The sequence below is a fragment of the Acomys minous genome (genome assembly GCF_964271855.1).
Source record: "Acomys minous genome assembly, chromosome: 11".
NCBI lineage: Eukaryota > Metazoa > Chordata > Mammalia > Rodentia > Muridae > Acomys > Acomys minous.
This window is the reverse complement of record NC_140492.1, coordinates 97666478-97683658: the sequence shown is the minus strand read 5'-3', so window position 1 is coordinate 97683658 and position 17181 is coordinate 97666478. Positions and strand designations below refer to the sequence as shown.

At 39.6% G+C, this 17181-nt stretch overlaps 1 protein-coding gene across 3 annotated transcripts in view; it reads right to left on the bottom strand.

Annotated features, from left to right (window-relative positions):
- Window positions 1-13821: 13821 nt before the first annotated feature.
- The window catches only part of TNPO1 (transportin 1), a 78358-nt gene continuing 74998 nt past the window's right edge, over window positions 13822-17181 (bottom strand). For all 3 annotated transcript variants that reach the window (XM_084802680.1, XM_084802682.1, XM_084802681.1), the window contains exons 24-25: window positions 16857-16998; window positions 13822-14402 (exon numbers count right to left, since the gene is read on the bottom strand). In XM_084802680.1, the coding sequence (XP_084658806.1) occupies window positions 16891-16998 (108 nt within the window). In that variant the 3' untranslated portion in view covers window positions 13822-14402; window positions 16857-16890. The remainder of the gene's footprint in view (window positions 14403-16856; window positions 16999-17181) is intronic.

Below are 17181 nucleotides of genomic sequence, written 5' to 3'. Positions count from 1 at the left end.
CCCTTTGAGTTTTGAGGCCAGTGAGGCCTAGGGCTGTAGAGATTCTGTCTCAAAAAAAGAAAACCTGCTTCCCCCAACACTATGGCAGCCACTTATGACTCTTTCTTGCCTTATTAACATATATCTTAACAAGTTTTCTCTTCCTTTTATGTTAATTTATATAAATAATTTAGTAGAATTTTCTTAACTTAATCCTGAGGATACAAAATGTCAAGTGTGGTTTATGTCAGGTTTTTTTTCTTTTGTTTTTAAGACAGAGTTTCTCTGTGTAGCCCTGGCTGTTCTGGCATTCACTCTGTAGACCGGGCTGGCCTTGCAGTCATAAAGATCAACGTACCACCACTGCCGGGCAATGCCAAGTTTTTTTTGTTTTTTGTTTTTAATTAAAAAAAAATTGATTCAGATTGAATTGGGTGCTTTTGCTCTTGGCACCTGTGCTGCTCATCTGAGCTGCTTTCCCTAGCTACCATCTTCCCACAACTGAAGGGCTAGGATTACAGATGTGTGCCACACTTCCTCCTGAGCTCTAGACTTCACACACACCCCATACCAAGTCAGAATAATCTGTACGTATCTATATTGATAAAACTAAATAGTAAGATGGCAGAGTGCTAACAAACTATCAACTAAAAAAAAAAATAGGTAGAAAAGCAAGTTTTGGTATAATCATCCCAGGCAATGAGAAGCAAAAATTCTGAAAACTTGTGGAAATGTGACAAGAAGTGGGACATCTTTAAAATTCAAAATACGGGGTGAAGAGGGGGTGGGGGGCTGGAGAGATGGCTCAGAGGTTAAGAGCACTGACTGCTCTCCCAGAGGTCCTGAGTTCAATTCCCAGCAACCACATGGTGGCTCACAGCCATCTATAACATGATCTGATGCCCTCTTCTGGCCTGCAGGGGTACATGCAGGCAGAGCACTGTGTACAACATAAATCTTTAAAAAATAAAAATTCAAAATACTGCTCCCAAGTTACTCGCGAATCCCAAAGCTGAGAAATGTGGTCAGCAGCACAAGCTGGCAACTAGCAGGCCCCCTGGCAGAGTTCTCCTCATGAGATGCTATTTTTACTCCGAATGCACATTTCTGGACCTGGTAAGGAAAGAATGAAGTCAAGTAGCAATACAATGTAGACAGTAGTGGGCTAAAACTGCCAGTGCCAGGCAAGGCGGAGAAACCTGTCCAGATGAAAGCAAGACAGAGCCACCAATCCCAACCCGGACTTTCTTCTGCTGTGATACTAGGATAGTTAGTCAAATTTAAAATGTTGTAAATGAGATCTTTTGATTTCTGTGGTTACTTACTGTACAGCCAATGCTGGCTTAGAATTTGGAATCCTCCTGCCTTAGTCTTCCAAATGGCATACCAGATCAGATTATATTTTATATATAATTTTCTGTCTTTAGGAAGACTATTTCAAGACATACATGTTGAGGTATTTACTGTTTTGTTTTGTTTTTTTTAATTGCATGAGTGCTTTATCTTTAGCAGAGGGCATCAGATTGCATTATAGATGGTTGTGAGCCACCATGTGGTTGCTGGGATTTGAACTCGGGACCTCTGGAAGAGCAAGCAGCGCTCATAACCACTGAGCCATCTCTCTAGCCCGAGGTATTTACTGTTAAACTGGCACTTGCAACTTACTCTCAGGTGGTTGAGGAAGCTTTATCTATTTGTCCACCAAAAAGATTTAAAAGACAGTATTACACACTAATATTTACTAAGGTGAGCCTTATAGCCCCCCCCACGATCCATTTTGCCAAGCAGAACAACCATGATGTACTTTATTGTGTCAAAGTGTATTGATACAATGGAATACTACTTAGCAGTACAGGAATGATTCACTGACTCCAGGAATCAGCATGGAGAAATTGTAAATGCTTTTGTTAAGGGAAGGCTGGTCTCAAAAGGCTATTTATTATTATGTGATTCTGGTCATAATAAGCAAGGGCAAACCTTTAGGGATGGAAAACAGTCCATGGTTATCAATGGTTAAGGGCAGAATGCTTATATGGAAGGAATATTTTGAGTAAAGGAACTATTTTGGAAGGTTCTGGTGTAGTTAGATTAGCTACTCAAGTCAGAACTTTTACTGTATAGGCGTCTATAACCAGGAAACCAAGAGAAGTGGGATTCACATATGAAATGCGACTCAAAATGCACGTCATAAGTGGGAATGTTGAGACAAGCAGCTGAGTAGCCTAAGGGGCCTTGGTACTCCAGCTGGACGCTCGGCGGCTCAATCCAGAAGGTACTGTCTAAAAACACTGGGATCTAGTTCGTAAGTTTGCTCATCACAGTAACTAAATAAGTAGAAAACTAGATTCTTGTTAGGGTTATATAAATAACACAACACACTAAAGATAATGAGCCAGTTTTATTATCTGCAGAGAAATGTTATCAGTACGCAGAAGGGGAGATCAGACGGGATCACAGTTGAAGACACCAATGCTGAGCTATGTTTATTTTTGTTGAGTGGCACATAATCAGATGCAGATGTTCACTGGGAGGAGACAATGCACATGCAATGATTTCCTCTCAACTGAGAAACTACTGTGGCAATAAGTAACAGTCAACACACTCACCACCACATTTTGGTTTCTAAATGCTGATTTTCTGAAAGTGAAAGTGGGGAGAGGCTGCTCTCAGTGCATACACTTTTCCAGGCAGCCGGTGACATTCTGCCATGCAGCAGCTTGCTCTAAGTAAAGCAGCTGGTACATTTTTTTTCCTTTTCTAGGACTGGCCAGAGGCCTACCACGTTGTCCCCACATTTCGCCTTTTCACGCTTGTCAGCTTCCACTGCAAATAACATGACCGCATTGTTTTTTCCCCTCTATCCTTTTTGGTTTTTCAAGACAGGGTTTCTCTGTATAGCCCTGGCTGTCCTGGAACTCACTTTGTAGTCACGGGAAAGTGTGTACCACCACTGCTTGGCTACTGTTTTCTCTTTATAAATAGAATTTACTGAAATTGTTGAGGTAAAAACAAACAACAAAACAAAAACCTAGGCCTCTTGGTGAAACAGCTGATTCTAGTGGTAGGGAGGAAAACAAAAGATGTGGTGTCAATACAGAGCTATGGGCCTTCTGTGCACCACACACTAACTTTAACACTAAGCTACAACCACACTTCCAAAACTGTAACCACAAAGCACATAAAACAATCTGTGGTAACTAAAAAGTAGCAAATAAACTTTATTAACATTGCTCTTAAATTATATATGAACTTCCAGTACGTTGGAAAATTTCAAATAACTATCTCCTCTGTAGCAGATTCATAAATGAGTCAAAATGGTGGCTTTAAGACTAGAAAAGTAGGGCTGGAGAGACAGCTAAGAGGTTAAAAGCACTGGCTGCTCTTCCAGAGGCCCTGAGTTCAATTCCCAGCCACCACATGGTGGCTCACAACCATCTACAATGTGATCTAATGCCCTCTTCTGGTATTCAGGTGTACAAGCAGGCAGAACACTGTATATGTAATAAAGAAATTAAAACAACAACAACAAAACCCCTTAAAACACAACATGGCGGTATAACGGGGACGGCAACACCAATGGAAAGGTGCAGACTATCCTTGGCCCCACAAAACACCTGAAAGGAAGATGGGCAGACTCCACTTGGCTAATTGCCAGGATGCATCCAAGCAGCTCCCACCAATTAAGACCATGCCATTCATTCCTCTGGCTTACTGCACAGTGCGGAAGCCTGGCAGGTAACACTCTAAGTCTCTTCACACTTAAGATCTTTCTGATCCCCAGTCTGAGTATCAAGCCAGGAAGTTAAGAGTGATCTCCATGTTGTGTGCAGTCCTTCTGTTGGGTCACAAGCCTATTTGACAGGCTTCTCAGAGCAGAAATGGTTAAAGCACATTAGGCCTTTGGTCAATAACTGCCTTTGTCACTCGATCTTGAACATTTTGGGTGGCAGGTTACTTAAAAACAAGTAGCAGTGTGGTCTTTTGCAGAAGCGATGGTGCCACTCAGTCCATAAAATGTTCACATGTTACATGTTTACATGCCTGGAGCACTGTGAACACTCCATGAAGCTCAAGCATGTCTATTCCACATAAACACCTATGTGGTTTGGGGCCTTTCCAGGCAGCCCTCTCACACTGCCCTACCAATGGATGGCTCAGGTTCTGGTGTTTGGAAGAATACTTGACAGTATTTAGGTGACCAAACTGGAGTTGGGTATCAACTCACTCAATGGGACACCTGTAACACTGATTCCGTTTCTTTAATAGTGTGGTAAAAGCAAGAAACATGAATAGTATCTCTGGGATGGATAATGAAAAGTTGCAAAGAAAAACAGATGAAAGTGGAAAATAATAATTGGTGAGGCAACCCAGGCTCAGAAAGATGCACTGCATCATTTCTCTCTGTGGCCCCCAGCTTCTAATGTAAAGTATGCAGTATTTAGTGGGGGGAAAGTGTGAACAGAGGCCAGGGAACTGGAAAAAACGGTTCATGAGATGGAAAAGGGAATTATCAAAGAATGTGGAAGGTCAAAGGTGGGTACTGTGTCTGAACTCAGCATCTATATAGACACTGGCCTGCAAAGGCGGCTACCTGATATGAGAGCTGTTTCTCAGATGCCTCATAATTCCGACATCATACAGTTGACATTTTGAAAAATCAACTATTTGGGGGAAGGTTGTTATGGATGCCACATTATGGATTACTTTTGGAAGAAACATCATGGGTTGATCAGATAGCTCAGTGTAGTGGTTAAGAGCACTGGTTGTTCTTTGCTGAGGCCAAGAGTTCAGTTCCCAGCACTGACACAGCAGCTCACAGCCACCTTAACTCCCACTCCAGGGGGACTGATGCCCTCTTCAGGCCTCAGAGGGCACTTCTCCCACATGGTGTAGACACATAGGGAAAATTCGTGTAACACATAACATGAAATACACCTTTTAAAAAAGAAACATTTTAAATTTAGTATATTTTCAATTCTTCTGTGTTTTTCGTATCAAGGATCTGAAAGTGCAAAGCTGCTTTTACCCTGTAACTTTTATTTGCTGCCTGCCTTTATAAAACCTAATCACTTTAAATCTAGCTATAAAAATTACAAATCTTGCCAGGTGTGGTCACGCATGCCTTTAATCCCAGCACTCAGGAGGCAGAGGCAGGCGGATCTTTGTGAGTTTGAGGCCAGCCTGGTCTACGTACAGTCCAGGAGAGCCAAGGCTAACCAGAGAAACCCTGTCTCAAAAAAAGACAAAAAACAAAAAAACAAACGAACAAACAAAAAAACAAAAACAAAAACAAACAAACAAAAACCAACCAACTTTCTGATGATGGTGTTACAACTATCTGAGGCTACTTCAACTTGCTTTTTTCAAGCTCCTAAAAATTTAAATTTAGTTAAAAAAAATCAAAGACTTCATATGCCAATTTGACCTTGAGAAATGGAAAACTAAGTTCCCTAGAAATCACTGGGGAGAGATAGTAGCATCTTTTTCTATAGTGATTAAGAAACCTGCTAAAGGCTTGCTGAGATGGCTCAGGGGTTAAGAAGACTGCTCTTCCAAAGGTCCCAAGTTCAATTCCCAGCAACCATATGGTGGCTCACAACCACCTGTAATGAGATCTGGTGGCTTCTTGTGGTGGGGCAGGCATACATGCAGGCAGAATACTGTATAAATAATCAACAAATAAATCTTAAAAACAAACAAACTTGCTAAAGGCTGGGCATGGTGGTGCACGGCTGTAATTTCAGCACTCAGGAGGCAGAGGCAGGAGGATTGCTGTGAGTTCAAGGCCAGCCTGATCTACAAAGTGAGTCCAGGACCGCTAGGGTGATGCAGAGAAACCCTGTCAAAACAAACAAAACCCCCCGGAAACTAATGCCTTCCACATACTTAATGTATTCTTCAGTGTATACACACACACACACACACACACACACACACACACACACACACACGCACGCACGCACGCACGCACACGCAGAATGTCTTCTTCAGTGTACTTACTTCACATACGCACACTTTAGGCATGCCATACTTTTCTGGTTTTTTCTTTTTCAAAAAACTTATTTATGCATTTTATGTATTTAAGTTTTGTCTACGCATATACCTGCACACCAGAAGATGGCATAAGATCCCATTGTGAGCTGCCATGTGGTCGCTGGGAACTGAACTTAGGAGTTCTGAAGAGCAGTGAGCGCTGAGCCATTTCTCCATCTCTAGTCCCAACTCCGGCTTTCTTTACTTACCTGTGAGCTCTGATGTTGGAATGCCCCAAGTCTGGTCCCTGACTTTCTTTCTTCCTCTTCTTTGCCATTCTCAGGTATTTTTCATCTTCAGCCAGGTATCTACTTCTCATGGATACCTCAAACCTATTCCTTGCAGGTGCTTGTCATGCCCAAGGTGTGAAGGGCAGTTTGTGCATTTCCCCCTCACAACACATACAAGTATATTGTCAAATCCCAGTTACTCCTTAAGACATGCTCACATATACAATCACTTTCCCCCTTTCCCCGCTACTCATCAAACTCGCCTTGACCACAACAGCATGCCCTAAACCTGCCTCTTGCGTTGCTCCTTTACCTGCTCTCCCTTAACTGAGAGCTTCACGCTGTCAGACTTTTGCTCATATGACATCCCCTCAAGGCCCACTCTGATCTCTCACCCCTGCCCTCTTCCTTATACTAGCACTCTCTAGTGTGTAACAAACTACTTTACATAGCTTGTTCTCTACAACAGACTAAACCACATGTGACCAGCAATAGTGTCTGCAACACATGACTCAGGTAACAAACATGCTTCACACACAAAATTTATGTTAGAAACCATTGGACCACAAGGTACAGTAAACAAGGAGCTGTTAGCTACGAAAATCTGCAGACCATAAGTGAAGATAACCTTGTTCTATTACTTTTGGCCTGATCATTCCACCAAAAAGGTGACTGTAAATGTATGCCAAGTGTTTGTGCATCCGTATACCCATATTTCACTCAGAAATTGTTGAATGAGCAAAACCAAGACAGTTGTAGAAACATAAATCAAGTATTAAGTAGCTGTACCTACCTATGTGTACTCATCAACTGACAAATCTAGATATAACACTGCCTAGAAACAATGCAGAAACTAACAACGTATTCCTGATTTTAAAAAAATCATTTAGTTTTTAAGAAAGATCCTTTCTATTTAGTCCTGGACATCTTGGAACTTGCTATGTAGACTAGGCTGGCCTTGAACTCAGAGATCCTCCTGCCTCTGCCCTGAGTGCAGTTGTTCACTTCTTACCCATTTAATGAATTTCTTCAAAATATATATATATAAATTGAAGAATATTGCAATGGTCATGTAAGACTGTGTAACATTTACAGAAATGAAGTACGTGTTTGGAACAAACATCTCAAAGTGGCAGCTATAACAATCTTCACATCACTGCCAATGGATTAAAAGTCTTATTAAACTTCCTAACTATCATCTGCAAACTGTAATAAGAGACATCCCAAGAAGCCATTACAGTTTTACAAACAGAAGACGCAGAGAAAAGGACCACAAGTGACAGTCACAGTGTGAGTAGCTCCCACTGTCAACTGCACAATAAAAAAATCTAAGACTTGTATGGTTTCCATTGCCACTTTAACCATGAACCCTAAAAGTAATCACATTAAATGTAAAATTGTTTATATCAGACTATGAACTCACTGCAAAAACACTGGTTCAGAAATGGATAGATCCTGCCGGGGGTGGGGGGTGGGCGTGATGGTGCTGGGGGAGTGTATGTAGAGGCAGGCAGCTCTCTGTGCCATCCTGGTGTACAAAGCAAGGCCAGCCAAGGCTACACAGAGAAAACCTGTCTCAAAAAAACGAACGAACAAAGATAAACCCATTCTCTCACTTACCAATATGGCTGCCATATGAACTAAGAAAAAAAATCATTTGAACAAAACCAGTAAGACTGTAGTTTCACTAAACTATCAAGATCTTGTTTTCAGAAACAAGTGTTTTAGGAAGCACATTAGAACCCTGAACTAATGATCAGACAGATTCAATGAACTTCTTCTACACCCTAAGCCCATACCCTGAACCTTAAATCTCTTCAAGGGGTTTAAAGAACATGGTATCTCAGCTCCAACTCATGCTCGTCAGTCCAATTGTGTTACCGCAAATATTTTTAACACAAGCTCCGCCCCCCCCCCCCAACCCGCAAGCTTCACTCCCTAAGTTTTTGGGCCACAATGACTCATCTCAGGCCCTTTCTTGTTCTAAAATGTTCTGTATCTTGAGTAAGAAAGACCACTTTACAGCTATGTATACATACACTCTGGAATGTATCAGGATATTTAGATTTTAATTGGCAACATGCAACTACATTGGTTGGTTACCACCTCAAGAGGAAATGACTGGGAAGTGTTAATTTCCAAAATCACAAGCCTTAATTTTCTGAAGGCCAACAGCGTCAGCAGGACACGCCCTCTCACACACTCAGTCTTGCTCTATCGTCAACACATTATGCTCACAGCCTCACCTTCAATCCTTTCCTTTGGCAGAGCAGTTAATCATCTCTATCCTCCTCAGCTTGAATTGAAAGGCATTAATAGTAGCATTAACTTAAAATGTATGTAAAAATTTTTTTCACTGTAGTAAGTACATAAATAAGAAAAAAGAAGTTGCTCAGACAACAGGTCACTGATGTGTAACCGAAGGGAAATCAAAAGAAATAAAAAGATCACACAGTCCTTTAATCCCACCCCCAAAACAAACAACCCAGCAACCCTATTAGGATACAAAATGAAGGAGGACAAAGGTTGTTTCTTTCCATTAAAAATCAGAGTGCAACGACTATAGTTAAACAACTTTATTAACATAGTCAAGCAGTGATTAACATTCACATCTATTATGTCACATCATACAAATGTAAATACAAAATTACTACAGTACAATATATATTCTCTGCATGATCCAAAATATTTGGTGGCCCCAAAAAACTCTCTTTAAAATTCAGCAGCTTATCAAAAATTAAAACCGTATTCTATCTAAAATGAAGATCTGTTAGCACAGAGTTAGACTTCAAGAAATATCAATTTAGTACAGTTTGAGAAGTTGCAGGATATGTTTGAAGGACACATTCTAACAGTGTGGCAGGTACAGGAAACATCAGATTTAAAGCTTTTAAGCATAACTCATACAACCTAAGTTGTCAGCAGAAAGATCCAGTTCTTTATCACTAAGCAAGTACTACTAAAGTTATTGCACCCGATGTTAACATGAATACTAAGGGTAAAACTTTCACAATATGAAGTGATTTACCACGTTTAAGCATCTTTTAAGATGATAATCTATCGAGTAAAATTAATTAATTACATAGTATTATCTAATTACCTCCATTAAAACAAATCAATGAAGCTCAGTTTGGTTATATATCCACATAGGGAAGCAGTGACAACAAGATGAGGAAAATAGAGTGGAACCCCTTTATGAGGTGGACATTAGGAAGGACAACACTGCCTTACAGGCTAACCATGTTAGAGCAGGCATTTTAACAAGGTGACTGGACTTGGGAAGTAGATGGTTCTGCACAACACCAAGCCACAGTAAGGATGATGCGTGGCAAACAAAACTCTTGAGAGCTACCAGCTCTGTATTTAGCGAACTACTATTGGCAAACAGATGCGGCTTGGTTTTCGATGTACAGATGGGGAAAGGAAAACCAGCTTTAACTTCCCTCAAAGTCATGCATACATTCAGCTGCTACGCATCTTTTTATTTCAACACAATATACTCTGGGATACAAACCACAAAAACGGTGTAATTAAGCTTATACCTTACAATTGTATAAGTACAGTAATTAGGCATTGAGAATTATCTACATATTTGTAATACCAACAGGGAGAAGATCTGTATCAAGCCTGAAGTTAGTTTCCAGTTACCTAGAAATCATACAGGCAAAAGAAACTAACTTTCATGTGAAACTTAACTTTAAAGAAGCTTAGAAGCATTGCCATATTTAATACAGTACGAAGTACACTAGTTAATATACAATGCTACTGCATGGCATTGACACTAGACTATATTGTTACCAACACAGGCCACTACTGCTCATCTTCCCATCTCAACTATCCCAGGGTGTTAACCACAGACCCTAGTTTCCTTATGAGTTCAACGCCCATTTTATTAAATAGTACTAGCAGCAACAATTAGTGTCCCCCGCCTTGTGATGTTTGCAAAAGTAACTCCATAAGGAAAGCTGTGTGCACCTGAGGTACTGACAGAGGAAGGACTCAGGGCTGTAGCTATGCACACACACTCTTCTCTTGGGAAGAATGCTTTTGCACTGGTATCTGTTAACACATTCAATATGAATATAATTAACTATATGAAGAAAAAAAAATCTCACTGCAAAGGTGTTAAATGGAGACAAGAGTTTAATACATAATTTATTTCTGGCACCTCAACTATGCAGAATTTTATGTAAGGAAAAAAAGGTTCCACTTTCGTATTTTGAGGGTTTGGAAAAAGGAGAACCAAACACAACTCATTTTTAGTCAAATCTCCATATCAAATGTGAGGAGAGCTTTTAATATTTCTCCAGTCTGATAGAACACCTGGAGGGGGAAATATCAGACTAACTGCAAAGATAATCAATAAAATACATAAAAACAAAACAAACACCTCACAAACCTCCAAAGGCTATTAAGTATGATGATCTTTCTTTATAAACATGTCACCAAAGCAAAATGATACAAGGATATTCACCTGAGATAAAAACTTGTATCTGAATATTTCATAACTGAGTAGACAAAGCAGTCAGAGGAAAGTCAGCTGAAATTATTTTGAAATATACATCTGACTCTATTTTACAATATATGCAATTTAAGCAATTCAGATCAATGAAAAAGTCTTAACCAAAAAGATCACAGTGTTTATCAATGTTAATTACAAAATGTATGCTACTTGTCTTGTTTTAGGATGTAATGGCTTGGTTAAGTGTTCTCGATCTCAAGTCTAAGTTGCATAACAAAATCAAGTAGCAATAATGTAAAGCATCAGAACTGGCTCTAAGGATATTTACAAGTTGATTATTTTGGAAATAACCAACAAACAATACAAAAGTGATTTTTCTTACACAGTATGAAGTCATTAAAGATATTAGACAGTACAAAAAGCAAAACCATTTCCTGAAGAAATGACCACCTGTGGCACTAAGCTCGCTTGCTAATGGACTGTAACCTGGAACTGCCAAATATGCATTTAAACTACACTACATACTTTCTGTTTCCAACTTCGGTTGATCAGCAGCTTTTGTTCTGTTAAAATCCTTCAGAGAGAGAAGCTCAAACAGGAAAAGAAGGCATAGATAAAACAGTAAACACTGACCTCCTGAGGTTCCTACAACATAAAGTATTCAAGTAGAAAATCTACATCGCTCAGCAGCGGCTATCTCTGTAGCTGAGCACACTAACAGCATTTCAGTGTGTAAGGAGCAGATGAAGCAAGCCGTGCTGTAAGCATGCCAAGAGGCAGAAACACTGGAATGTAACAATGACAACCTCACACTCAGTCAACATTCAAAACTATCAAGACTGCACCACAAGAATTGAGTTGCTTTATATATATATATATATCCCATGATGTGTTATGTTTTATCAAAACAATAAATGCTAACTCAGCGCTTACCTCAAGAAACGTAAATGGCTTCTGCAAATTCTTGTGCTATATACTATGCTGTCTGAAATATAATATAAATTAAGAAAAAACAATAGCCTCAATAGGGAAAACTACATTAGAAAAGAAAAATCACCCTAATCTTAGGTTGTCAGTCTTACTTAGTTTTCTAGTATAAAGTTATTAAAATTAGAAACAAAAAATTAACTTACTATTAAACCAAATATTGTTTTTGTGCTGCACAACTGCCAAATTGGAGATAAATTCTTAATCAGACAGGTGACAACATTGCTTTTACTTAATAGAGAATTGTTTACCATAGGCCTGGATAGCTTTACTGAAAGTTTTTATGCATTTGGTTTATTACATAGGGACGAATCTGAATCTGGCTGTTTATTTACTACGTATGCAAGACTACTACAGCATTTCCTATATGAAGTTGTCCCCAGCATCTGAAGCACTACAGGGCTTACTACCACCTGAAGATGAAAACAGCTACTCTGCTCCAGCTTTAAAGGCCAACTCAGAAGCAAAATTTGAACTCCTGGTAAAATAACTGTACTAAAAAGTGAAATGCCACACACCCTGGAATCTAGCTTGAAAAGAAAAAGAATAAATAAAAGATTGGGCACTGCATATGGTTTTATTTCAGGCCCCACAGACTGAAATTTGCAAAGCCAAGATAGAAGAAAAGAAGGTAAAACATGTTAAACAAACATATACACAACAACAAAAACCTGCTTGCATGCTACCATGCATGTGAAATGTTTTCAAACTGCACTGGTAAGTCACACGCACACAGCTCACACTTGAGTGCAATGGCCTTATCAGTCAACACTTAAGAGAACAGAACCATGCAAAGAGGTGCAACTGCTTATAAAAACGGTTATTCGGTATTTATTCTGCAATGCAAAGGTGACAAATCAAAATATAAAAAGGCTGTTATGGCTTAACATTTTGTTGCAGATTAAATATGCAGCATTGAAAAATGGAAAGGTGTGGCTTCATCTCTGACCAGCAGAGCTAAAAAGAAAAATCTCTCCATTTTCCTTCGTCATCATGGGATATGCACTGCTCAGGCATCCAAATCAATAAGGACTTGCACTTTCATGTGGACAGAAGATCAAGTGTACCAGTTAGGGTCTTCACATTCACAGTATATAAGAAAACACACATGGGAGGAAAAGTAAAGGGTTAACTGAACACGGATTTATTCACAGAAATACATGTAAGTAGAGGAAAAAAATAACAGAAAAGCCAAACAAATGAAATGAAGAGGATCCAAACCAACTCTCACTCTGTAGCTTTGAATGTGCCCTATGTGCATATACTTAGGGCACAAAGGGCCACCAACATGCGCCAATACAGTGTAGGAACCCTGCATTACATCCATTAACTTAAACTTATCTTTAAGATCATGCTTCGAAAACAAAAAAGGAAAACAAAAACAAAACAAAAAACAAAAAACAGGAAAGCTTAGAAGGCAATATGTTGAGTGGGAATAAACATTGAAATATAGCGATCATGTTTCAACTTCTACAATTGTCTTTATGTGCCAACTAACATTTATGTAGCCTTTTACAGATCTTTTACCATGAAATTTGAAATTTGATAAAATCACTAATAGTATATAACCATGCAGAAAGCACATCACACTGACAGCACAGAGGCAAAGATTTTGCACAGGTTTATCAGCTTTCCACATTGTGCAGGTTACACACAATACAGTATCAATCTTATTCCTAACAGATCCTAAAAAGGTATTTCAAGGCCTAGCTGTAAACTACAGTACTTTATATATCTATATCCTTAATAAAAATAAAATCCACAAAATCTTAAAGGAATTTTAAATGCAGGGCTATATTGAATTGGTAAACTGCAACCCAAACTGGCGCAACATAGGTAAATGAATACCAACCGCACTCTATGTGATGCAAGCATGCTTCGGTCCCACTAATTACATCACTTTCAATCACTATGAGCCAGAGCGCATGCCTGAACCTTAAACTGCACCTTAAGATAACGTGTTGGCCTAGAAATTAAATCTAAGAAGTACAACCATGAAATAATACCCACTAACGTTTTAATGTAAAATTAGATGTCACCTTTACTTTGATACCCGACCCCACTTATTCCTCCCCCCCTGCCCAGCCCGCAAAGGTAAAAGGAGTGACTCGTTGGCATCTCACAGGGTGCTTCATTGTTCAAATTTGTTTTGTTTTATTTCCAACTTTTTGGGGGTACCTTAAATTGTAACTTCCAAGAACCTGCTTCTACTAGGGGGAGGCAAGCTGATTTTAACTGTTAGTTTTGTGTAGTTCTTCATCAGCATGCAAAACAAGGCCCCCGTTAACGTGGGAAAATGATAGAAAACCTTTAATTAAAAAAAGCTTCCTCACTGTTGTAGCTTCCTTCCCACTCTGAGGACCATGGGGTTTTCCTCCTCCTTATCCCTGCACACTGCTTAGGCGGTTCTTGTTTGGTACAATGCCCCATAATATTTCAGAAAGTACTGTTGTGTGAGGAGACGGATAGTCTTTGCTTCTTCACATCCAGTGCAGAGTTGTAATTGGAGACAGACATCCACCCACAAGGCTCCAGATGTTAAAACATTTCCCAACATCGACTTAATACAGTGACGGCAACACCTCCCTCCCGCCCCTCCCAGTAGGGTTGGGATTGTACTGTATTCCCTACTGGTTTACCCTTCCCCCCTGTAAAGGGTAACATTTTCCCTGGGTGCAGAGGCTCCCATATAGTCTCCAAGACTGACGGACCTGCAAAAAAAATAAAACCAATTTTATCTTTAATACCTGCCTCTCTTTCAGAGCCCATGGGGGAAAAAAAAACACAGTCAAACAACAATTCTATCTTTAGCTAATAAAGTAAGAAATTGGACAAACTGCCTAAGGTCATGTATTGCTCTCCTGAGAGTCTCACCAGTCACCTGCATCAGCTGTGAAGGCGAGCCGGGCACAGACAGTGTAACGCTTCATAATAATAACTCCTCCTGCCTTACACAATGCTACTCCTCTTCACCTGTTTTACCAGATGTGTCTCAATGCAAATCGAGTATTTCCTGCATAATGTCACTTTACTTTCTTCGAAATAAAACCACAATTTAAGACAGTCATTTTCCTTATAGAGGATTACAACATATCTAATTTTTAAAGACAGGGTTTCTCTGTGTAGCGTTGGCTGTCCTGAACTCACATTGCAGACCAGACTGGCTTCCAACTCACATCAATCCACCTGTCTCTGCCTCCAAAGTGCTGGGATTAAAGGCATAGGCCACCACACCAGGCCCCAAAATAAAATTTAACAGCCATCTTTCTTGATGCACTTAATTAGCTATCCTTCCAACCCTATTTCATTTGGTTATTTCCTGTAGTCTCAGGCAATTTCATGCTGCTGCTGAGAACTTTAAAAACTGTTAACAATTTAGTGTTAAGACAGACACAGTACTGAGCTAATTAAACCAATGTCTGACAGCGCCCCTTTTACAAAAACACTATTAACTACTCATGTCAAATTTTGTACTCATGTCAAATTTTGGCCCCTTGTAAACGTACATGTGAATTCACAGTGGTTAATCAGTCTATCAGTGAAGCACACCCCACCCCTCTCCTCCTGCTTCTGCATGGACACAAAGAAGCAAGAACACATGGCACTGACTCCTTTAAATCTAACTAGGAAACCATTATTTCCTACCTATCCCAGAGCAGGATCATCAGTTAACTGTTACTTGGTGATGAAACCAAATGACAAACTACTTAAGACTACTAGCTTGGGCTGGAGAGATGGCTCACAGGTTAAGAGCACTGGCTGTTCTCCCAAAGGTCCCGAGTTCAACTCCCAGCAACCACATGATGGCTCACAACCATCTATAATGAGACCTGGTGCCCTTTTCTGGCCTGCATGTATAAATGCAGGCAGAGCACTGTATACATCATCATCATCATCATAATAATAATGGGCTGGAGAGATGGCTCAGAGGTTAAGAGCACTGACTGCTCTTCCAGAAGTCCTGAGTTCAATTCCCAGCAAGCACATGGTGGCTCACAACCATCTATAATGAGATCTGATGCCTTCTTCAGGCATGCAGACACACATGCAGGCAGAACATTGTATATGTAATAAGTAATAAATCTTAAAAAAAAAAAAAAAAAAAAAGACTAGCTCAATGTTGAATCTTTAGAGCAAAGTCACCCCTTCTATTGCACTCTTATAACCTAAGAAAGGAAATCACTTTTCAAAATGCTGAAGCTGAGGATTCCTAACTAAAGTGCAACAAGACACAGAGGCCTACAGAGTCTGAGGCTATACATTCATGTCTATTCTCTTCTAGGTTAGGTCACTTGGATAATGAAATCTTTCTAGTTCAGATTAAATAAGCAGCTAGCAAAAAACCCAAATGGAACAATTCTCCAACACTCATGATGTAAAGCGTATTTCAATTTGGTATAACACACATTTCTACACATTTAGTGTGTCCTATGGTACAGTCAGATAGGTAGGTCTCAAGTTATGTTCAAAATCTCAAGAATTTTTATTTGAGGCTGGAGAGATGGCTCAGAGGTTAAGAGCACTGACTGCTCTTCCAGAGGTCCTGAGTTCAATTCCCAGCAACCACATGGTGGCTCCCAGCCATCTATAATGTGATCTAATGCCCTCTTCTGGCCTGCAGGTGTACATGCAGGCAGAGCACTGTATACATAATAATAAATAAATAAATCATTTTTAAAAAAATAAGAATTTTTACTAGTTCACTGCACTTGATCAAACAGCAAGGCAGCCTTGTGTCCAAAGCAAACATATGAAGTTCTGTTACTATGAATTTAATCCCCAGCATAACTCAGTGGACACACATGAACACAGCTGTTGATCTCAAGCTGAGCAAGAGGCTATCAAGAGCTTAATAAACAGATGTTAAACAGTGTCTACTTCCGGAATCCAGTTCGAATCTACATTTGTTTCCTAATGGTCACAACATAAAGCCTCCTATCCTTGCCACATATAGGATTATAGAGTAAGAATTCAAAACGGAACCACCCCCAGAGTGAAGTCTCTTGAGGACAGGGAAAAAAAAAAAGGGGGGGACGACGAAATAATGTATAGAAATCAAAGCAGTGTACCAACCAGGGTCTGTTTATCTAAAACTCACAGTGGGAGCACTATTTGACTGCAGTATTAGTCCTTCAATCTGAAAACTGCTAAAACTTGCAACTTACCCCTAATTTGGGATTGCAGCTTAAGTGTATTAGATTAAACACCATAAAAAGCTGCAAGACGCTCTTTTAAGGGAAGAGGAAACTGGTCAGAGAATCGCCTCCAATTTTCATCCCCAACTTGGTTTTTAAATCCATGAAGGATCTGCAAAGAGTAAAAAACTATTAACTTATCAATAAAGACAAAAACTCAGATCTATATAGCTTTATAAATCAAACAGTATTGATATTATGACTTTTATCCATTTCAAAGTTGTAATTCTCAAACTTTGTTAATTAAGCTCTCTACACCCTATGACTTGACCAAAATAGTCTCCATGTTTTGAGT